Source organism: Ambystoma mexicanum, chromosome 5q (assembly GCF_040938575.1).
Source record: "Ambystoma mexicanum isolate Mex_15411 chromosome 5q, UKY_AmexF1_1, whole genome shotgun sequence".
Lineage (NCBI taxonomy): Eukaryota > Metazoa > Chordata > Amphibia > Caudata > Ambystomatidae > Ambystoma > Ambystoma mexicanum.
The window spans coordinates 784,572,397-784,597,259 of NC_090933.1; the positions used below are offsets into that span (position 1 = coordinate 784,572,397).

At 41.5% G+C, this 24,863-nt stretch overlaps 1 protein-coding gene across 2 annotated transcripts in view; it reads right to left on the bottom strand.

The window, feature by feature from the left end:
• Positions 1-718: 718 nt before the first annotated feature.
• IMPA1 (inositol monophosphatase 1) overlaps positions 719-24,863 on the bottom strand; it is a 319,632-nt gene continuing 295,487 nt past the window's right edge. For both annotated transcript variants that reach the window (XM_069621274.1, XM_069621273.1), the window contains one exon: positions 719-1,588. In XM_069621274.1, the coding sequence (XP_069477375.1) occupies positions 1,464-1,588 (125 nt within the window). In that variant the 3' untranslated portion in view covers positions 719-1,463. The remainder of the gene's footprint in view (positions 1,589-24,863) is intronic.

The following is a 24,863-nucleotide window of genomic DNA, read 5'->3' on the forward strand; positions in this document are numbered from 1 at the left end:
CATGGCGTTATTTACGGGATGGAGGGTCATGCGCATGCGGACTGGCCGCTATTAGTGGCACCGTACTTAGCGGTGCCGCTAATAGCGGTGAGCCGGGTCGTAATTGGCATGGGGATTTAACGTTACCGGTATTCCATTACCGGTAACGTTAAATCCCTACCGCCTACCGTGTAATGAGGCACTTTATCTTTTATTGGATTTATTCAAGTGTTTTCATTATGGCCATGTATGACTTTTATTGTGACTTTTATGGTTGTAACTTCTGAAACAAAGTTATTTAACTGAACTAGATAGCATTCATGAAAATGTGTAACTATACCAAGATGGGGATAGAAAAGTGACTTACTTGTAATCCTAGTGTAGCTCCTGTGTTTTCAGTTAACATGTGAACAGCCCCTCTGCCTCCATGAACAATTCAGAACAAAAGAGAATGTTTAAATGAAAATGGCAAATGCGCTTTCTACCTGCCTCATGAAAAAAATGAAGTGACGGACAACTGTCACAACACTGCATGTTGGGTGGGACACTGGAGCCGCCCCGTTGCCTGAAAGTGGCAGGTTTGTATTTCTCTGGTTATCATTGACTGCCTACCTGTCTGTTCCTTTTGATATTTTGTCTAACAGCTGTATGTCCAACTAAAAGCAGCAAAAATCCACTTTTCATTATGAATATATTTACATGCAAAAACAAATATAAAAGGATAAAAAAAACTATGCAGTCAATATTGTTATTTTTTAATTTATAAAGACATTTTATAATTATATTTCATAAAGTGTTTCAAGATTCCACCGATTGGTCGAGCTATTCTATGTTCATAAATATTAATTGAGATCCCATCATGGAGAAATATCTATATCAATAAACACACACACTATAACAACTGTGAAGTACAAGATTTACAACTAGAAGCCCCGAGTTGCTGAAAAAAGTACTACAGTGTGCACAAAAAATTAAAGAAAATTGTTTGTTTGTAATGTGCTCACCTCAATGCAACAAGATTTTCAAAAGTGCAAGAGAACACAAATAAAATGCCAGTGCAATGATGTTTAGGTATCCAATTAGGGGTTTTCTGTGAACTCACCTGAATTTCCAACTGAACAATCTACATTGGCCAGACAAATATAAAAATGTTACATATTCCCTGTAACTACACTAACACATTCATGGGGAGATCACATTCAAGCTTTACATTATTTTGGATAATATGCCCTTTAAGAAACAGTTTCTTTACATGATTGAATTACTGTAAATTACTTAAAATTAAAATGTGCTACATTCATCATAGCAAACAATTTTGAAATTCAAATCCTTAAACATTCAAATAAGATTTTGCATTTTCTTCAGTGCACGTGTTGACAAACAATACCCATTTTTTTGTTCTAGATAGATTTCTCGCTGAATGCCAGGAAGATGAATATAAAAACAATACAATGGAAGATTGGTGACAAATTATTCTGCCAAAATCAATTTTCCTTTTTCCCGTCATCCCTTTCAAGAGGTATTATCTGAAGTTCTTTGGCTATGCGTTCCGCAATGGCACTGCTACTTGCTGAAATTACTCTCCGTGACATCAGATCAAATGGGCCCCCTAAAATGAGGAAAAAACAAATGATTCAATGTAATAGAAGCCTGTAAAAATCTATAAAAGCATGTTGATATCCTTAACCAAACACAATCTTCATAGCGTGATTAAATGTTAATTTCTACAAACTGTCACCTGCTCAATGCCTAGCTCACCTAGGAAACTATCAAAAGGAGAAATACAAAAAAGTGTATTGTCTGCTAGCACTACAGTTAATCAAACCTCATAGCATAGCACACCATAGCATTACCAGACAAATACTAAAGAACACACCCCACAAACTTCATTTAGAGTATTGCAAAATCGCATGTGGCAGAAAAACATCTGTGTGAGTGTGTATATGGGGGAACAAGCAAAATGGATAATCTTAAATGGTTTTGTTAGTTGCACAAAATCTGGCACTTTGCTCCTTATTAAGCCACAAAAGGCACAAAATGTGTTGCTCATTCATGAGGGATTACCTCACATCGTAACATGAGGATTTGATGTGGCGGTCTTTAAGATTTATTTCATAACTAGCTGAACCCGGCATAACATACACCGTTATAGTATATAGATGACCATGGCTCTGTTCAATAACTGAAAACAGAGGTGGCAGACACCCCGGAGGAGGGCATGCCTTTGGTTCCCAGTTCCAGTGCATCTCGCACACAAGCATACACATGGGGATTTCTGTTAATCATTTGCCCACCTGATATCATAAAATATGCCTGTGCATATTCCTGTTCAGCACACTCACAGGAGAGACTGAAACAGTGAGCCAGTAATTAACTTTTCTCAGCAAACGGTGTGCCCTGTCTGAAGAGAAGTGGGGGTGGAAAGAAGCAACTTGAAAACCAAATGTTTGCTATAATTGAAGTTAAATGTGACCGCGAAGAACCAAGCTCATTCTGATGGATAAAATAATAGCTGTTGAAGTGGAAGGACACACAGAGGTGCACTTTGCCATTCGGACAGCAGAGGGCAACCTAACACTGATAAATTGCATTAGCTGAATACGGAAACATGCCCAAGCGTTATATATATATATATATATATATATATTCTCAATGAAAAAAGTTTAATGTATCCCATATATATTCAGTAAAAAAAGGGGACATTATGGTTAAGTTGCGCTACTAAACACCTATGAAATTCAATGAAAAAACTTAGTTAAAGGGAACTACAAATTCACTATACTATAGTACAAATTACTATATTTGTAGACTTATACTTCAAATATGTTCTTACAGTAATTCACTTAGGGTCCACTCAAAGCATATGAAACATACAAAGGGGAAAACACAGACTTGGAAGACAGCAATGCTTTCTATGTATGAAGATGATTAGTAAGGTTATCAACACTGTCTTATAGTTCTGTTTTTTTATCACTGTACTTTCCCAGGATTTGCTCATATTTGTACACATGTCTAGTCACAATATGTGATAGTTATACATAGGGAAGTAGTAGCTTTGAAGCAGAGCAATAATTTCTGTGCATGAAGATAATCAGTTAGGTTATGAAGATTGTCGGGTAATACTGCTGTTTTTTTGTTTATGTTACTTTCCCTGTATATGCTCTATTTGTATGTGTTGTTGTCCGTTTGTTTTTTGTGTGCAGTAATGCAATAATGTATAAGGTGGGTTTGATTAGGTACTTATTAAATGTTTAACAGAATGCAAGACTAATAAGAAAGCATTTATAATTTTAGTATTTAACATGGCAAGATTAGTAATATTTCATCTTCATCATGTCTGCTGCACACTATGTCTATGTTACTACATGTGTACATTAGTATATTGGAAAAAACTTCACAATACAATGCTATTTGGATTAATGCATTACTTAATGCACTATGTACCGCATGATACTAATTCCAATGATCCTTGACACTTTTTTTTATTAACATTACAATAGGAATCCCTTGTACAGACTTTTCATGAAAGGTAAATGCACATGTGATGTCATCAGTGATGTCATCAATGACATTTGTGATGTCATATTTGATGTCCTGGGTGTTAGTCTTAGCAGTGAACGGTGGTGGCACGAGCTATGGTTGCTTAGTTTACCATAACTGGTGAATTTCAGTGGTTTTCTGGTTTTACTTCGAACCATAACGTCCCTTTAACAACGTTTTTTTACTGAATTTCATAGGTTTTTAGTAGCGCAACTTAACCATAACGTCCCTTTACCAACGTTTTTTTTACTGAATATATATGGGATACATTACTCACCGTAATTGTATTTCTGATGCTTGTATCTGCTTAGATTCACATGCTGTGCATAGGCCGACATCTAGTGGAAACTGCGGAGTATTACAGTTTGTTTTTCGAAACTCGAAAATGGGCGTCGACATAGGGCGTGCCAGTAATACTATCCCTAGTGTGACGTCCACTGTACCCATGATCCCTCACGCGTGTAGCACCCTCAGATTGTATTTTTTCTGACATGAGAAAGCATGAGGAGTAGCGCGAGTACAGATTATCCAAGCAGATAGATAGATAAGACTACAAGCATCCATGCGCCTTCTCTCAGAGGGGAGGAAGGCCGGGCGCATGTGAATCTAAGCAGGTACAAGCATCAGAAATACGATTACGGTGAGTGTTAGAAGAAGGAGGTGGGATGTGAGAAGGATCATGAGCAAAGAGATGTCTTACAACCGATTGTCCCACTTGAGTATCTGTCTTGGAATGAGTGTTAATACAGTAGTGCTGAGTAAAAGTCTGAATAGAGCTCCATGTAGCTGCTTTGCAAATGGTGTCAAGGGGTACATTTGCAATGAAAGCCAGAGTGGCCCCAGTGCCTCTTGTAGAGTGGGCTCTTGACGTAAAAGGCAGAGTCTTTTCAGAAAGGGAGTAACACAGCTGGATACACTTGACTATCCATTTTGAGATGGCACCTTTAGAGACGCGATCTCCCTCTTTGCCTGTAGCTACGGATACTAACAGTTGGTCTGTTTTTCTTAGCGGTCTGGTCTTGTCTACATAGTAGAGGACCGCCCTTCACACATCGAGAGTGTGTAGTTTCACCTCAGCAGAGCTTTTGGGTTCTTGGAAGAAGGCCGGTAGCTCAATAGACTGGTTAACGTGGAATTTAGAAATTAACTTGGGTGAGAAACTAGGATGAGTTCGTAGAACCAGTTTATCCTTATTAACAGTAAAGAAAGGATCATGCACTGACAGAGCCTGAATTTCACTGACCCTTCTTATGGATGTCATTGTTACTAAGAAGGCAGTTTTATAGGTCAGGTGTTTGAGACTAGCTTTCTGCATGGGTTCAAAGGGGGGCCCCCATGAGTTTAGCAAGCACCACATTAAGGTCCCATCCTGGTGGTGGGTTAGAAATTGGAGGGTGGAGTCTCTTAACCCCTTCCATGAATGCTTTAACCACTGGTACTTTCCACCACAACACCTTGTTATGGGAGGTCGTGTAGGCTGATAGCGCCGCCAAGTGTACCTTGAGTGAATTAAATACCAACCCTGCGTATAGCAGGTGGAGCATGTAGGTGCCGATATTGGAAGGAGTACAATCAACTGGGTTGATCTGTTTATTCTGGCACCAAATAACAAATCTTTTCCATTTATCAAAGTAACAGTGTCTTGTGTTTGGTTTCCTAGATTCTCTTAGGATATCCATGCATCTCTGAGGTAGATTGAGATGGCCAAACTATTACTTCAGGAGCCATGCTGCCAAGTTCATCGAGCTGGGTTGAGGATGCACTGTTTGTTCTCCGTGCTGGGATAGTAGGTTGTGCCAGCACGGGAGTTTGATGGGTTCGCACACTGCCAGTCTGTGCAGGTGTGGGAACCACGGTTGTCTCGCCCACATGGGAGCAACTAGGATGAGCGTCATCGATTCCCTGTGCATCTTGTTGACCAACTTCCTCATCAGAGGAGTGGGTGGAAAAGCACAGGCAAACATCCCTGACCAGTTCATCCATAGGGTGTTCCCCTTGGAGCCTGGCTGGGGGAACCTGGATGCAAATCCTGGGCATTGTCTGTTTTCGCTTGTGGCAAATAGGTCTATAGTGAGGAAACCCCACTGTGAGAAGAGGTCTCCTACAACTTCTTCGTGTAGACACCATTTGTGTTCTTCTGGGAGGGGATCTCTGCTCAAGGCGTCTGCTAAGGAATTGAGATCCCCTGGAACATGTTGAGATGACAGGTAAATGTTCCGTCTGAGTGCCCATTTCCAAATTTTCTGGGCAAGCTTGGACAGATTTGGCGAACGAGTCCCTCCCTGTTTGTTTATGTAAAACATAGCTGTCTGTTAAGATCTGCACTGACAGGTTCAACAGGTGGGGTTTGAACGCTCGAAGCGCTCTGAAGACTGCCAGAAGCTCTAGCAGGTTTATGTGATTCTTGGCCACTGTGTGAGACCAGAGACCCTGAGCTGTGTGGTGAAGGAGGTGTGCTCCCCACCCCGACAGGGACGCATCTGTAGTGACTACGGCCTGTACCTCCGGGTCATAAAAGGGTTTCCCCTTTGACAGGTTCGCTCTTGTCCACCAGTGAAGGCTCTGTATTAGTGTTGGCGAAACGACCACTAGATCGTCCCACTGACCACTTGCCTGAGACCACTGTTTCGCCAACCATTCCTGCATGGGTCGCATGCGCAGGCCCGCGTGGGGAACCAGGTAAATGCATGACACCATCATGCCTAGCAAACACATTGCTTTGCGCACCCTTATTTGGCAACCGGGCTGATATTGAGGAATTTGCAGTAGTAGATTCCGAATTCTTTCCTCTGATGGGAAGGCCAACCCCTTGTGAGTGTTTAGGACAGCTCCTAGGAACTGTTTGGAGGTGCTTGGCACCAGGCATGACTTTTTCTCATTGATTGAGAAACCCAATTCGAAGAGGAGGTTGATCGTTCTTTGGATGTTGGAACTGCAAATTACTGGGGTCTCCCCCATGATGAGCCAGTCATCCAGCTAAGGGTACACTGGGATTGCCTCCCTGCGTAGGTGTGCCGCCACCACCGCCAGTACCTTGGTGAATACCATTGGAGCCAAGGCTATACCGAAGGGCAGCACCGTGAACTCGTAGTGCTGACTGTCCACCTTGAAGCGCAAGAATCTTCTGTGCGCTGAGAACATGGAAATATGAAAATAGGCATCTTTCATGTCCAATGTTGTCATGTAATCTCCCTTCATTAGGAGGGGGATTACCTCTTGGAGAGTAGTTATGCGAAATTTTTGGGGCTTGACATTCTTGTTTGCAGGGCGTAAGTCTAATACTGGGCGCACTGTCAAATCTTTTTTTGGCACAAGGAAGTAAGTTGAATAAATACCCTTGTTTACATGGTTGCCCGGGACAAGTTCAATCGTGTCCTTTGCGAGAAGATTGACGATTTCCTCGAGGAGGATCTTTTGGTGGTCCAGGGAGTATATTTTTTGTCTTGGAGGCTGGTTGAGGGGGCGCTCCAGCAGTTCGATGCAGTATCCTGCAGACACCGTGGACAGCACCCATCTGTCTGAGGTGATCCCTTCCCATGCTTGGGTGAAGTTGGAAATGCGCCCCCCCTACTGGGGATGCATGGGAAGGGACCCTGAGCGGAGCTTCACTGTTTTCTGGGAGGCGTACCGCCTCTGCCTGGGCTGCCTCTCCCTCTACCGCGGGCCATTTTGTTACCTCTACCGTAACTTTGGGTACTTTGTAAATTGCCACCCCACGATTTACCCTGACCCTGTGAGTAATTGGAACCCCTCTGGGAATTTTGTCCACGTGAGCAACGAAAATTATTATTATTCCCTCTTTGGTTCATGGGTTTGTTCGTCAATTGTCCCAGGGACTTTAGGGTATCGTATTCATCCTTGGCAGTTTTGAGTGCCTCCTCTACCGCTTTGCCAAACAAGACATTCAGTTCCACCGGCATGTCGATAAGAGAGGCCTGTGTGTCGGGTTTAAACCCTGACTGTCTGAGCCAAGCGTGTCTCTTGATGACAGTGCTCTCTGCGATGAGCCGGCCTGCATTATCAATGGCATCAAAGGTCGCCTTTAGAATGCACCCGGTCACCGATCTACCCTCCGACGCAATCTGGGCTAACTGGCCCTTTAGTGGTTCAGGTGCGGAGGCTATGAGGGCAGCTACCTGCTCCCACTGGTGGCAATTATAGCTTGCCAGCAGAGTGGTGGTATTGGCGATTGTTGCCTGGTAAGCGGAAGTGGAGGCCACTTTCCTTCCTAACCCATAAATCCTCTTGCTCTCCTTGTCTGGGGGAGCTTCAAATGATGATAGAGGTGTCCCTGCTCTTTCCTGGTGTTAGTGACTACCAACGAGTCGGGCTTAAGTTGACCCCTTATATAAAGTGGGTCTGACTGGGCGGCCCTGAACAATTTTCCAATTCTGGGGTTGACAGCCCTAGTGAGATTAAGGGTGAGGAAGGAAGGGTCAATTCTGCGTTGGATGGACTTCAGATCTGGTATGGCTTGGGCGATGGGTTTCTTATCCCCATGATCTCTTCTGCAAAGTCCCTCTCTTCTTGAGCCCCTTGAGTGTCTATGTGAAAGTGGTCTGCAGCTCTAACGAAGACCTCATTCAGTAGAGGCTGATTATCCACAGGTGAGTCAGTGACCGGTGGTTCTTTGCTAACAGGGTAGTCTAGATTATAGACCTCTGCCTCGTCTTCCTCCTCCTCATCATCATCCTGGTCCTCGTCGTCTCCGTAATAATCGACTCCTGCTTGGTCGTCCAGCATTTGTATGTCTGGGTCTTCAGCATACTGGTGATAAGGATGAACAGAGAATGGGTCTGAAATCAGTCCCTGAGCTGGAGTGTCATCACAAGGTCTTTTAATGGGAGGCTGAGGGTCTTTGGATCCTGAAGGAGTAGAGTTGTCAGGGGTACTCTGATAGCTCAGAAAATAATCAGGGTTTTTCTTTTTCATAGAAATTAGTCAATGAAGACATTCTTCTCATCACCCTGCCGATGTCATCAGAGCTCCATTCCCTGGAACTGGGGATGACCACCTCCTGCTGAGGTTCCTCTCCTATTCCCATATCCTGTAGAGTGGGAGGGATAACTTTAGGCTTGGTGACAGGGTAGGGGTCCTAGATTTAACTTTATCTGAGGAGCCACGTTTGTCCTTGTGGGCCTGGGGTGCAGAAGTTGTGTGTGGCTACTTCTTCTGTTGTTTGTCCCCAATACCATGAGTAGAGGAGTGTTTCCCTGATGGTCTGGCCTTCTCTGTATCTTTGGACGCCTGGCGCCGAGATTCGAGGGTGTAGGCTAGCTTGTGTATCTTTACAGTGTGAACGTCGAGACTCGGAGGCAGACGTGGAACGAGCTGCCGGAGTCGACCCTAAGCGTGCTGCTTGCGGGTGGGGGTCAGATTCGTCTTCTGACGACCATACCTCCATGACTTTGGGGAGCGAGGCACTCTTGGCAACTGTGGACGGTTGCCGTGTGTCGTGAGGCGATCTCGACCTGGAACGCCCAGAGGACACTGACTCTGTGGACCACTCTCCATGTGCCGCCTCCTTCCGAGCACTCGACACGCATGTCGAAAATCGGCTGGGGTTAGTGTGTCTAGGTGTAGTGGTATGGGTATCCCTCGTGTTGCCGGGTGTGTTCTCCATAACTGCCCCGCCGGACAATCCTCTGAGGTCGGGGACTAGCACTTGGGTGTCTTTCGACACCCCTGTGCCCTCGCCGTCCGAAACGGCAGCGTTGCTGCCATCACTGAAGGATCCCACTGCCTCCATGGCTTGGAGCTGCCTGGTGTGATGGACTAACGTTTAGTGGAGCGGCCCTTTAGTGTTTTAGCCTCAAAAAGCTTACATGCTCTGCAGTTAGCCTTGGGGTGGTCCCTTGGCAAACAGAGATTACAGGTGGTATGTTTGTCAACCCAAGGGAACTTGCGGTTGCACTTGGGGCAAAATTTAAATGGAGTACTCTCCATATGTCACCTAATGGCAGCCTGGCGACTATGTAGGAAATAGGCGAGTGTGATTATGTCCAACACCCACTCTCCCTACTTGCAGGGCCGGGGCCAGAGGCCTTCCGATGTCCGGGCCGAGGCCCAAAGTCCATCGTGCAGTCTCGATGGTTGTTCGTTCTTCGGACCGGCGTCGATCTTCGATCTCTCGATGTGGGATTGTAAGAACGGGGATTTTTAGATAAATTATGAATAAATGGCTGAAAGCTAGGGAACTCTGCAACAATGCTTATGACAAGTATGGCGGAAAAAAACAATCTGAGGGTCCTACACGCGTGAGGGATCATGGGTACAGTGGACGTCACACTAGGGACAGTATTAGTGGCATGCCCTATATCGACGCCCATTTTCGAGTTTCGGAAAACAAACTGTAATACTCCGCAGCTTCCACTAGATGTGGCCTATGCACAGCATGTGATCTAAGCACATTCCATAAGGCTTCTAATTTCGCTCCCCCTGGACGAATCCCCACCAAACTTTGCAAAGCAAAGTATATGGCCCACTCTGAATTTTTTTGCAAAGTTTGGTGAGGTTTGGGTCCAGGGGGGGCAAAGTTATAGGGGGGGGTCGCAAAATGTCCTTTTTTCCCATAGACATCTGCATTTACCTTTCATGAAAATGCTATACAAGGGATTGTTATTGTAATGTTAATAAAAAAGCGTCAAGGATCATTGCAATAAATATAATGAGGTACGTAGTGCATTAAGTAATGCATTAATCCAAATAGCATTGTATTATAAAGTATTACTACCATATGTAGTAAAATGGAATATACCAAAACAAAAAAGATATGCCTACAACATAATTACCTCACAGAAACTGCAGAGCTAGAAGCAACAGTAGACTTACACCACAGTACGAATACAATTTACCAGAAATTAGTAAGTAAACTTAATTTTTTGTATACATTTCTAAACTTTTTGTATTAGGTACACTACAATTAATATATTTTTGTTTTTCACACAGAAATGTGCAGTACTTTGGCATGGCTTGAGGAATATTTTCTACGTGGGGAAATGTCTGAAGACAGCGATAATAATGGTAGACACTTCTCTATATAAGCAAATTAATAATCATTACTTTATGTGTACTTAACATATAAATTTATTTTTAACAGACCATACAATCATTCAAAATAATACACCAAAAGACACATTTGGGAAAGACTCTGCAACGCATGGAACTGGAAATGGACATGGTCAAGGAAAATTTCAATGTTTTGAAACATTTTGTGGAGGACCACATAAAAGAAAAAAATAAGTACCATTGTCCCACATGTACCTGTTCCCGCTCTCCATGTCCCAGTCAACTATCCCCAAACCCTCAACACCAAGAAAAACGTTTTGATGAGACGTCCATCCCTTCATCCCCTCCCATCCATCCTCTCCAATACCCTAATTCCCCTGTATTTGTATCAGTTTCTGCTTCCCCCTCTCTTTCATAAATTGTGTATATGTATATAATAAAAAAAATATAATGTTTCTATTAATGTAATTCTTTGTGTCTTATTTTTTTTTTTTAAAGCAGTTAAAATGTCAGAGGACAGTGTGCCTGTCCGGGCTGTCCGTAATTAAGAAAATGGGGATGTCCTAAGGACACTATACCTGTCCGTACCATTCGCAGCAAAGATGGAATTGTTCTTAGAACACACCCGGTGTCCGGGATGTCCGTAAATGAACAAAATGGGGGTGTCCTAAGGACACTATACCTGTCCGTACTGTTCGCAACCAAGATGGAACTGTTCTTAGAACACACCCGGTGTCCAGGATGTCCGTAACTGAACAAAATGGAGGAAATCTAAGGACACTATACGTTTCCGTACCGTCTGCAGCTAAGTTGAAACTGTCCTAAGAACACGTGCAGTGTCCGGGATGTCCGTAGTCAAACAAAATGGAGGTGTCCTAAGGACACTATACCTGTCCGTACAGTCTGCAGAACATCTACGCACATGCGCACCACACCCGTAAGTCCTGCGAACATCGCGCCTGTCCATAACTGTCTGTCTCAATTTTGTCGCTCTTTTAATTTGTTTGAGGACCCGAACACTGTCCATAGAACACCCGCACGCATGCGCACAACCGTTCCTGTGCATTTGGTGTCCTGCGGACACGTGTTCCTGACGACATCATATGACCGCACCCACGCTGAGCATGTGTCCTAATTTGCGGACACTGTCCAGTTCCCCAACATTTTAAAAGAACTTTTTCAGACAATCCAAATTATTTTACAGTAAAAATTCACCATTGCACATGTCCCAGACAATGACCCTGGCTTTCCACATACTTTTTGGAACTTTTTGAACCTTTTTGGATGTTCGATCTGTTTGCGAAGCGCACCCCTCCACCCCTATAAAAGGCCAAACCCCAGAGCTGATCTTCATTGTACTTCTGGCTATTGCAGATTGAATTTTGCTACCTTTGCTGCTCTTGCTGAGGTTATCTCATCAACCCTGATGGCATCCATGGCTGCTGTTGCTACATCTGCCTCAGCACCACCCCCAAACCCTCCACCACCACCACCTCCCCAAGGGCCTGCAGAGGGGAACAGGCTTGAGGATGTAGAGAACGAGGATGAAGAGGATGAAGAGAATGAGGGAGTCTTGGGTGTGGCGGTTGTTTACCATTCATGGTAACATAACAAAAGCATGTGCGAACAAGGCCACCTGCAAACAGTGCAAAATGGTGCTGAGTCGCGGGAGACGTGGTTCGTACAGTTTTGGTACGACATCCATGAAGCGACACCTAATGTCGTTCCACAGTGCGGACATTCACAAGGTTGTACCTTGTGATAAATATAGTAGGTTGAGCTCCTCTACAGCATCCTCCGTTTCTGCTCCTCTCACCACAAGAGACACTCCTGTAGGAGAGCGCTTCCCTCCAGCTGCTTCACAGGCCATTCATGATGCTGTTGACCCTTACCTTTCGAGGGTCACAATATTGTGTATGTACTGCGATGCAGTACTCTGCAGGGGGGAGAGTCTTCGAAGTGCTTCCGAGACTACGGTCATGGAGCACCAGAAGACCTGCTACCTATCTAAGTAAGGCCCACCCTACATCTTCCTCTCTCCACCTGCCCTTTCTTATCCTTGTGGTTGGTCCCCTTCCTTACCCTCCTTTCCCCTCCTCTCCTAGTGTGTTGTGTGTAAAAAAACCAAAAAAAATATAAAACAACAAAAATTCAAAAACAAATGCGCTTTTCAGAGCCGCCTTTCACAGTTTAAAAATAGAAGTGGCAAATAAACAATGCAGGACCTTGTGCATTTTTTGGAAGTCCGCGGACAGTCGTAGGACATAAAATTTTAGGATGCTGCCGTAGCAAACACAATGCACTTTTCTCTGGGAGGAAGTGGTGGCTCTGAAAAGAGCCTTTTGATGGTGTTTTTGAGTGTTAAAAAACTTGAAATCATCAACATCTACTGCAAAATAGATGACTCTAATTCCAAAAAAGGTTGCAATGCATTTTGTACATTTCTCAGAAAAATCTGATTGCCAGCATAAATTAGATGGACTCCACCTCTGCGAACAATGTATGTGCTATGAAACATAATATTTTCACTGTGAAAAGAGGACATGCCAACATCTCTTAGAAAGGCACAAACAGCCTTATTGACATTGCGCCTCGCTTTCTCCATTTGTGGACCAAATAAAGAAGAACGCAGCCACATTTGTCTTTGCGCAAATCGAGGAAAAATTACTTGAAAATTTGGAAACATGTCCAACACCTTCTCAAGTCCTTCTTTCATTGCAAATTGCAAAGAAATTTCAGACACATGTCCTAAACTGTTCCCTCCACAATGAATTATAATTATGTCTGGATGATGCTCGGTCTCTAAAGTAGCACAGAGAGGTACCAAGTGCAGCCACTTCATTCCACGCACTCCATGCCAGTGCACTTCCACATGAGGTAATCCAAGATCTGTAGCTACTCCACAACGTTCTGCATGCACCTCCAAACAATGTATCCATGAGTCTCCCAAAATCCAGATAATCTGTTTTCGGAAACACACAGCCATAGCTATCTGTTCTTCTCTCAGGAAAAAGACGTTCTGACAAAATCTCCAAGCTCAGCTCATTCTTATTTGCATGCCTCTCCACCCCAGGATCCCCGTATGTAATACGCACTGTCCGCGGACAACCACCATGTCCGCGGACATATCAAAAATCTGAGCATGGTGAATATAAAATGTAAATAGTGTGCCCCATTTCTCCTGTGAGGTGGGCTCTGAAAAGAGCTGTTTTTTTGTTTTTTTTTGCAGATGCCTGACAGACACCTGTTATTTTGTATTTTTTGGGGTTTTTTTCTTCTTACTTTACTACTAAAATCTTCACATAACCTTCTCCAAAGGGTATACCATCATTTCATCAACAGGCTTTTCATCGCAGGGTTTTTTGCTGCGATTATTTTTTCGAAAAAAAATACGTTTTTTTTTGGAGTTAAAAATTAAATACATTTGGTGTGTGTCTAGGGGAATATTAAAATAATTAAACGGATGGGGTGTTTGGGGGGTAACCCCCCACAAAAAAAAAAAAAAAAAAAAAAAATCGATGGTTTTTTTTCCGAAAATAAATCTGCGGCAAAAAACCCTGCGATGAAAAGTCCGTCGATGAATTCACATAGAACCCTCAAAAGCAACCCTTACATTCCAAAACAGCATGGCATTTCCCAAAAAAGCTAAGGAAATGCCATCTTCAAAATAAACAGCATTACTCGAATCAATATTCTCATTATTACAGAAAAACGTACCAGCTCTAAGCATGAAAGCACACATGCCTCAGTTGATTGCACACCTAGCAATGTTTTGCTGAGGACAAAAAACAGAACTATTGTCCCATATTACCCTAGGTAGTAATCCAGAAAAAATTACTTTGGCATTTGGAAGGATGCTCATTACTCCTTGTACCAACTGTTCCAAATCTGCCAACAAAGTATGGGCACTGACATAGCCCAGATGGAGAGCACCATAGTGCAAAACTACCAGATGGGGACTGTTCATCCTGCGCATATCTTCACAAACTTGTAGAATTCGCTCTACATTGCAATCAAGCACAGCGCTCCACACCACCTCCACTCCTTAACATCTAAACTGTTTGCCACATGCCTGCATTGATCATACTGCTGTAAACCATGCACAAACATATCTCTGAGCACCAACACCCACCTCTGCCATCTTCACTACACACATTCTCTTTCTACACAAATCCACAACGTCAACATCTGATTGGCTGATCCCTACGGTCCCCTTCCCATACTAGATTTGCTGGAAAACCCTGGATGTGGCACGCCCTATCCACGGACAGCCGCAGTGTCCACGCGGCACGTAACTCTTAGCCAGCCCTTCGACCCTTTCCACATCACTCTCGATGCCATTCCCTCATTGGATACAGCTAAGCAGTCACAACCATCCACCAATCACATCCAAGACCTCTACATCTAACTCCATCATCAGAGTTCCGCACTTCAAATGTACTGGTGATCACTCTGAATACAAGTCTCATATCATTGGAAACCACCTACTACAAAAACTACTCTACAAGTCTCCAGGATTTCTACTTACAGCTGCATTCATATCCACATGCATGAATACAAACTACAGGTATGCATATTTTATTCACAATACATGTACAACCCTTATGAATCCATATAAACAGAGTAATGCCACTAAACCTGAATAGCCTATCATTGAAAAATCAAACTATTTCTTACTGTCCCCCGCATAACCTATACATACATGCCAACCCTTCCGATTTAGGTGCCAGACTCACAATTTTTCATTGAAAATTGCACTATTTTTTTTACTGTCTCCCGCCTAAATTAATGCTAATCCCAATGCAATCCTATGGGAAAAATAAATGTTGCCAATTGCTGTGGTGAAATCTCCCTCTCAGAGGCTCCTGATTGTTGGCATGTCTAGCTATAACATGAATTTATTGAAATTTTTCCCATCTACTATAATCAACTGTCACATCAAAAAAACCTGTCTGCTATCTACAACACACCTTTAAAAAACCAAGTGAATTTCATGCACTTAAAATTCTACTCATTTGCAAAGCATGTTGAACTAACATATTGTAAATAAAATATAAAGGCTGCACATAGTCAAATGAAATGCATGCATACACTATGTTCATATATCAAACAAGAATACTACCACAAAAACATAAAAATCAACGTCTACATTAACATCAGTGCTATAAACACACATAATTACTAACTTCTTTCTTTTACAATTGCAGTGAAGACCACTCTCCTGAAAATCAGCAGCATCTGAACTACAAACATATCCGAAGAAACCTGCTCATTCTACAAAAAAAAAGTAAGTACTACCTTAATATTCTTAGTATTCTTCAAACACACTGTGTGGTTCATCCATGTAATTTGCGTACCAAAAAAAAACAGTGATTTCTGAACCATTCTGCCCACAACTCCCCATTTATTAAACAGGGTTTAGCAGGCAGAAATGCACACAAATCCCAGTTTTTTTGGAACACAAATAACATACTCAACCCTGTTGAGTACTACAAAACAAAGAACCGTTTTAATTTTATACTATTAGGTTTACTATTAATGCTTCTCCTCACCACTAGCTCACTTTCTACTCTCATCTGAACCGCAGTTTAGTAACACACAGACAGAAGAAGAGCCTTCCCAACTAATTGTAGCTGCCCAATGCACAATCACACAGCACCACATACATCTTTCCCATCATACTCAGACACTCATGCACACAGCACATATACATTGCAGAGCATCCCAACCCATACCTTCTTTTTTTTCCAACAGACCCCAAAGAATGCCTACCAAAAAGCAAGTCCGTAGAAAGCAACGCAAAAATAGAGCAAATGAAAATAAAAGTGTCCAAAATAAGCATCCATCTCTACCAGAGTTTGTACAAAAAGTTCAAACAAAACAGCTAATACAGTGATTTGGCGAAACAAAACAAGCTTCCAGTACAGAAACTTTGCCTCCTCCATCAAAATGTAAAACAAAACAGAAAATGATTAACAAAAATTCGGCTACCACTACTGCTAAAACTGCTCCTATAAATCTTGATATACTAGCAAGTAACCATACCAAAAAAAGTATTTTTGCAAAAATGCTCTGCCACAGAGTCCTTCAGAATCGTATAAAAACAGGAGACGAATCGTGCACAACCCTTCAAACCTACCTTAGAAAAATAATCTTAGAAGCTTCGATAGACAGTGCAATCCTTCTCAAAAGAAAGTTATTCATTTTAGTGTTAAACAGAATGAAAGCACTAACAAAACTACTAAATTACAAAAAAACTTCTCAATAAACGGAATGTCAACACAAATAACTTCTTAAATATCTGTGGAGGTGAATGGAGTCACACCACGAGCACAGAACCATATTTTAATGAAGAAGCAAACCAAACAAACACAATTACCATTCATAGAAGTGGACGAGGTTATGAACAAATTAATAATACCATAATGGAACAATAAATACTGCTTACAAAAATATCCCCAGAAAACTCAGAATGACCTCTCCATTCGACTGAACCAGAACGTCCAGTATAAAAATGGCCATGCACGTCAATGTGTAACATTCCCAAAAAATCTTTCAAATCTTTACGCCAGTTCCTCAATCAGTATGTGAAAGGCAAAGACAAAATCAAAATGAAAGTGCTGCAAAATATGGATTCCTGTCCAGTGCGCAAATACAAAGGACTACAAGGACATTCATTAGCCTGCATTTCAGGACCTATTTGCAAAAGCACCTTCCATCATATCAAAATGATATCAACACATCATTCAACTATAAGAAATCTAGTCTATGAAATGTACTATGCTAAAAGTCCTGCTTTAGCACTAGCCAATTTAAATAACACTCTTCTACATGGTACACCCAAAAACCTACTCGAACAAATCGACCATTTCCAGAGAAAATATTTTGGAAGTGAAAGCCACTTACAAAATGCAATAGCTTTACAACAGAGTAGCAATAATTCTGCACTGGCAACCTTCTACACACACATACAAAAAAAATAGTAAAATTTAAAAATACATCCGCTGAAGTACCAAACCATGTGTGTGTGTGTTGCCGCAGAACTTTTTATAAAAGTAACACAAAAACTATAGACGTAACATACAAAATAGAAGACAATGAAGATTCCAAATGGTTTGAATTAGCTCTCTACCTTATAGCAGAAAACAAATACGAAATAACTGACCCCTTAACACTTTGCAGTTACTGCACTACAAAACTTGACAACAACCAAACTCCTTCACGTGCTATCACAAATAACTTGGAATTATTCCCACTACCAAAACCCCTGCAACAATTCAATTTATATGAGAGCATCATAATTCAAACAGTGCACCCATTTCAAGCAATAATACGCCTTCAACCAAAAACAGCAAAATTACCTCCCTCTGAATTGGTGAAAGTCATTTGTGGCAAAGTAGTTTATTTACTATTAGATCTAAAAGAATATGTGCACACTCTGGGAGTGCAACATCCAATAGAGCAATCTTGAATTGTCTTAGTAAATGGTGTACCAACAAAAGACAAAATAATTTGGCAACAACTCGTAGACTTGCATAAAGTTAGACAAGCCTTGCAATATCTAAAAGACAATAATGAATGCTACAAAGAAATAAATATTGAAGAAACCTTAAGGGAAACAACTGAAATAATTCAAGAGTCACCAGAAACTAGTCAATTTGAACTTCTAGATCCTGCTACAGTATCCAATATTTTAGACTATTATACAATTCATCCATTACACTCTAATGACACCATAGATGATGCACTAGAAATGTACCAAATGCGACAAACCAAGGGATCACCAATCAGCATATGGGAAAAAAGCACATGCTTTCCTACTGGCAAAGGAGGAAGGTACGATGATAGACCCACTCAGATAACAGCATCAGAATACCGCTCGTTATGAATGTATTCTGAAGATCCACATTTTGTCTAAATCTGGGAATACATATTCCACCTACTCTTTGAAAGTGAACTAGCACACATATTGAAATCAGGAACCCACTTTCAAAATATGTCAGCTATGCAATTAATACAAAAATTGCAAGAAAAAGATGAGGTTTTACAATCAAGCATTACAAATCTCTTAGCAAACGTGCATGGTACAAAAGAATACTTGTTCCGACTTCACGGAGATGTACGCTGTATGATAAGTATCCTTGGCCCACCCACTTGGTTTGTTACATTAAGTTGTGCAGAATATGCATGGGAAGATTTACATGATTTCCTACGCATATCAAACAAAAACAAAACAAACATAGATATACTAACACCAGGAGAACTTTGCTCTCTAGATCCTGTTAATGTTTCAAGATATTTCCATCATCGTTTCATTGCTATGCTACACTTTATTTGTAATAAAACTGTTCCTCACCTTGGAGAAGTGCAACACTTCTTTTGGAGAAAAGAATACCAAGCCAGAGGAGCACCACATATCCACATGCTTTTACGGATTAAAGATGCTCCTAAATTAGGTCAAGACAGTGATGCCACTGTTTTACAGTTTATCGAAAAATATGTCACTTGTGAAATTCCATCGGAAGCAACAAATAGTGATCTTCATGCACATATTGTACAATTTCAAAGACACAAATGTGGCAAATATTGTTGTCGCAGATACAAAAACAAAGGGAAATACTACACCAAATGCCGCTTTGGTTTCCCTGGACCAGTTACAGAAACAGGTGAAGTAAACATCTTCATGTCTTCAGTTAGACATGATGTTAAAGGTAAATCACCCAAGAACACGTATTACATAAAAAGAACAGAAGAATCAAAATATATCAATGATTACAATGCAAGCATTGCCCTCTTATGGAATGCAAACATAGAGGTGCAGTACATTGCAGACAATTCCACTGTAGTTGCACGATATGTTACAGCCTATTTAACAAAAGCAGAAAAAACAGAGCTTTAAGACCTCTGGAATGACCTATTATCGGACAAAACACTATCTCAGAAACTGTACAGCTTAGGCGTAAAAAATGCTCTATCATAGAGAATGTGGCTCCTATGAAGCTGCAGCTCGTTTAACCGGTACTGCTTTGTATGGAAATATATAGTATGGCTAAGTCTTGGTCCTGCTAAATCATACGACGAAATAGAAACAATAGCCAAAAATGATCCCAACAGCCAAGACATTTTGAAAAACAATTTACTAGACACATACTAGCCGAACAGGAGTACCACTTTGGAAACCATGTGTCTATACCACATAGCCAAAAACTTCACATACACAAATAATATAAAACCCGATGAAAAATAAGGTAGATATAGAGTGACAGATTGTGAAGGCAGTTTAGTGAAATTTACCAAATGAAGCTTAATTAATCATATCAAATTGTCATTAAAAACTCCTCAACAAAAAGAACTATATTACATGTCCCTGCTATAACTTTTTAAACCATGGAGAAAAGAAGAGATACTAGAAAACTAGGACTCCTATGAAGACGCTTTCAAAGCAAATGAAAGCACTATCACCGATGTTAACTTTACACAGTACAAAACAATGTTGCACAATGAACAGCAACACGAAGAAGAACTCCAGGCCCAAATAGATAAGGACACTCCCGACAGTAGTCAACCTTCTGTGACAGGAGGTCAAGAACCACTGGGACAGCCACTAATAGCAAATGAGGCAGAATTAGCTATGAAAGAAGTAGAGAACACCATGTGTCACTATGAAGAAGATACAGAAGACTTATAATAAAGAATGTACCTGCCAAAATTGCAAACCTATACTACTATACGTCAGTGGTGAAGCTGGTTCAGGCAAAACATTCTTAATCAAAATCAGCAAGTTCCTTCAACAATTGACAAACAACAAACTGTCAGCTGTTGTAACTGCCTCCACAGGTTCAACTGCCTACAACATAGGCGGCGTCAATTTACACCGATTACTACTCCTTCCAGTAGAACACCAAAACAAATTAGAATATTACAAACTTTCTAGAGAAGCTGCAATGGAACTACGCAGAGAGTTAAAACAAATGAAAATGCTACTAATAGATGAAGTGAGCATGGTCTCCAACCTAATGTTGGCTTTGATCCATCTCAGATTACAAGAAGTACTCAAAACAAACTATGAAGAGCTCTTTGGAGGAAAACACATTTTTGTTTTTGGAGATCTTCTTCAATTGACACCAGTGAAAGGTGAACCTATTTTTAAAACCTTAGGACACAAACTCTGCCGTAAAACTGTAGACAGCACAGGAAATGTCAACCATTGGCAACATTTCCAATACAGAGAATAAACAGAAAACATGCGCCAATCTGCAGACCTCACTTACACCAACATTTTAAAAAGTATTAGAGTTGGTGTACTATCTCAAGAAGCACAAGCAATATTAAAAACCTGGCACATCCATGCACTTTATGGCCATAATTCATGTGCTACTATGTCATGGAACAATTAGCAAACAGAAATGTCAATTTTATGTACTTAATGCCAAATCTTGCAAGCTGTTCCAAATTCAATTAAACAATGTTGAAAAAAGAACTGCAACCAATAATTGAAATTTGCTCCACAGCAAACTGGACGTACATGGTATGACACTACCCATGTGTCAACAAGCCACAACAAGATTAAAAACCTTAGAAAATTCTATCTCCAACACAGCTGGTTTGGAGAAAATATTAAAATTATATTTAAACTGTAGAGTAATGCTTAAACGTAACCTTGACGTGGAGCAAGGAATAGGTAATGGAGCACTGGGTACAGTTGTTGGCTTTAAATATACCCACATGACAACATTCAGTTTGTCAATATTCTCTTTGACAAACTTTCAGAAGTAAAAAGGATAGGGCGCTCAACAGCTCGATTCCTTCTCTTCAAAGACATGTATGTACGCAGAGAAAGTTTTTCTCTAACTCTAGCATACGCAGTCACCATTCACAAATCACAAGGTCTTACCCTAGACAAAGCATTGATAGATATTGGGAGCACAGTCTTTAAAGAAGGCATGAGCTACGTAGCACTATCACGCTTACGTACACTCGACGGTCTATTGCCAATAAACTTTGATGCAAGTAAAGTAAACGCCGATATTCCTTGCATTTTAGAATACAATAGACTACGTTCACTATACACCCCCATCTAAAAACATATCCTGTTCCACAAAAAGGAAAATGTTGTAAAAGAAAACTAATTCAAACAGAAATGCAACAGGATCTCACTGCAAATCCTCCAAAGAGGATAAAAGAAGCTAATACTTCATCAATTACCACAACCAAAGAAGAACCTATTACTCAAAGTAACTCAGGGACTTCTCCAAAGAAGCAACACACACCCCGAAAAAATGACTTGGACACAGAACTATCTGGTGCATTCAAATTTTCAAATATAACTGGTATAAGTTGCTACGCAAATGTAGCAATGAATATTCTATTTCAATTGCCACCAACTGTTGACAACATTTACTTACACAGTACAGACCAATTGTGTTTGCAAATGTTAGTCCTTCATAGAAACACAACAAACAATCCTGACAACACGTATGGTGTTCATGGAATAAGACAAGAATTGGACTACTGTGCTGGAATGGTGAAATTCACTATAAACTCACAAGAAGATCCACAAGAATTTGTAGTGTACTTACTACAAGTACTGGAAAACAAAAACATACCTACAAATGAAATCTTCCAGATTTCATACATGTGGAAACATACATACACTCTCTGCAACAATGTGGCAAACAAATACCTAATGAGCGCTTTGTGTAGGTATCCATACCTAATTGTGAATCTGTTCCATTTCAGCAACTTGTACAAAATGCAAACCATGGTAGATTATGTACTACCTGAAATTCAGATAATCGCTCCACCTTACTAATACAAACACATGCTAATGCTTCTACGTTACAAAGCAGATGGTACCAAAAACGACTGCAAGCTGACTGGATTCACACATGGTCAAGTATGACTTGGTAAGAAAACGTTCACAACAGTAGGTATAATCTACCACGCAGGAGTCATAACCAATGCAGGTCACCACACTGCATATATAAAAAAGAAATGTGGATGGATCGAATGTAATGATAGTATCATTACTGTAAAGCAGAGATTACCAGCACATCTTATAAACGCTTAATCTTCTTAAAACCAAAATAAATAACTAATCTGTACTTAAACATTAACAAAACTTCAATTAAAAAACTAAAACCAGTTAGAATATGCCAACAGGTATATAACTGCCCTAGGATTTTGCAACAGCCAAACAGATACATCAATACCACTAAATTATAACAAACAGTTAGAACACGCCAACAGGTATCTAACTGCTCCAAAAATCTGCAAAAAGCCAACAGATAGAACATTAGCCAGAAACAACAAGTGAACACTAAAAACAAACAAATAGAATGTAGCATAACAAAAAAGATTTTTTTCAATCCGACATGGATTTTTTTTCCCACAGACCCAATGATTTGAAAAACAAAAACAGAAACTGAGCAAATTGCACAGTACACTGGTTTGTAAACTACTAAATATGAGGGTCGAAAAAAAGCAAAAATGTCTATTATGCAATGTAATAATGCACACTGCGCCCATGCACCTAAGACTCTAGGCCCTGGCCACAACCACTGCAGCATATCACACCCATGGTGGCTTATAACTTCAGTGCTTATAACATCGGTTTTGGGTGCATGGCATTCGGCCATGCACCCAAGACTCTAGGCCCTGGCCACAACCACCGTAGCATTTCACACCCATAGAATCAAACATTTTAACTGTGGCATATGGGCAATTTTTATGTCCGGGTACACAGCATGTGTCCTTAGAACAGTTTCAACTTGCCTGCGGACAGCATGGACGGGAATACTGTCCTTAACACCCCTCATTTTCACTAATTACAGACAGCGCGGGCATGGCGAATACATCAGTAGCACCTGCCACCTAAACAAATACAGTATTTGACCCATCTCTTACTCTCCAAACCTCCCCAAGCATTCTTGCACACCAACACACTCCCCAAAACGACATTTTGCCTCTGTTCGCCGCCGCGCTGTAGGCGGATCCAAGATGGCGGGCACATCGGAACAATCTGACGCACTTCACACTCTTCATCATCCAATCAGCGAACGCGTCACATGTCCGCGGACATGACACGAGTCGATTAGCCAATTGGTGTCCTGCCCGCAGAGCGAACAGGGAAGTGTGTGCGCGGAGCGGACATAGATATCACACATTTTTTTAGACCTACTTTTTGATCGTTTTAAAAAAAACTACTGGACGGATTTTCACCAAATTTACAAAAGCATACTTTCGGGACCAAGCCGCTGCTCCTGCCGCAAATTTGGTCAAAATCCGTCCAGCGGTTTGGGCTGTAGGCGTGCGCAAAGTTCTATGGGAAAAATTTTGTGGACCCCCCCTATAACTTTGCCCCCCCCTGGACCAAACCTCACCAAACTTTGGAAAACAATTCAGAGTGGGCCATATACTTTTTTTTGCAAAGTTTGGTGAGGATTCGTCCAGGGAGAGCGAAGTTATAAGCCACCCAAAAAGTGCTCTTCCTATGGGATTAGCAACTTAAAGGGATGGTCTAGTAAACATTTTTATTTAAAAAATAGATAGGCCACATAACAAAAAAAATACTAGCATTCGCCGTTTTAAAACTTCCTATGTAAAATTTTGAGCTATTCAAGCTCAAAATTCGAAAAAGCAAGCACAGGGGTGCAGCCATTTTGTGAAATGGAGGCCCTCCTGTGCTGGCTTTTGCTTTTGCGGCACTAATGAAGGAAAAGCCAGCTAGCTGTAGTAAACAAAGGCTACCGCTGGGTGGCTTTCCCTTCATTAGTGCTGTAGGCGGAGGACGGGGACCGGAGACCAGAGCAGGAAAGCTGCAGCTGAATCTCGGTAAGTGCTATTTATTTTTTTTACAAAAAATAAGCACTAGCTGCATTTTTTTTTCTAAGTTTTCCGGGCTGGAAGAGCCCGGAAAACTTAGAAATAAAACCACAGCTTTAAAAACGTTGTATTTATGTTTGCGGTCGCTTTTGAAGTGACCGCAAACATAAATACAACGTTATTGTGTTGGAAAACGCTGCGGTTTTTCTTTCCAAGTTTCTCAGGCTCCTCCGGCTCGGAGGAGCCTGAGAAACTTGGAAAGAAAAACCGCAGCGTTTTCCAACACAACCGCGTTGTGTCTGCCTGAATCTGCTTTACCATTTGGGGCTCTCGGGCTCCCGGGGAGCCCGAGAGCCCCAAATGGTAAAGCAGATTCAGGCAGAAACAACGCGGCATTGCGGAAAACAACCGCGTTGTTTCTGCCTGAATCTGCTTTTCCATGTGGGGCTCTCGGGCTCCCCACGGGGAGCCCGAGAGCCCCACATGGAAAAGCAGATTCAGGCAGAAACAAC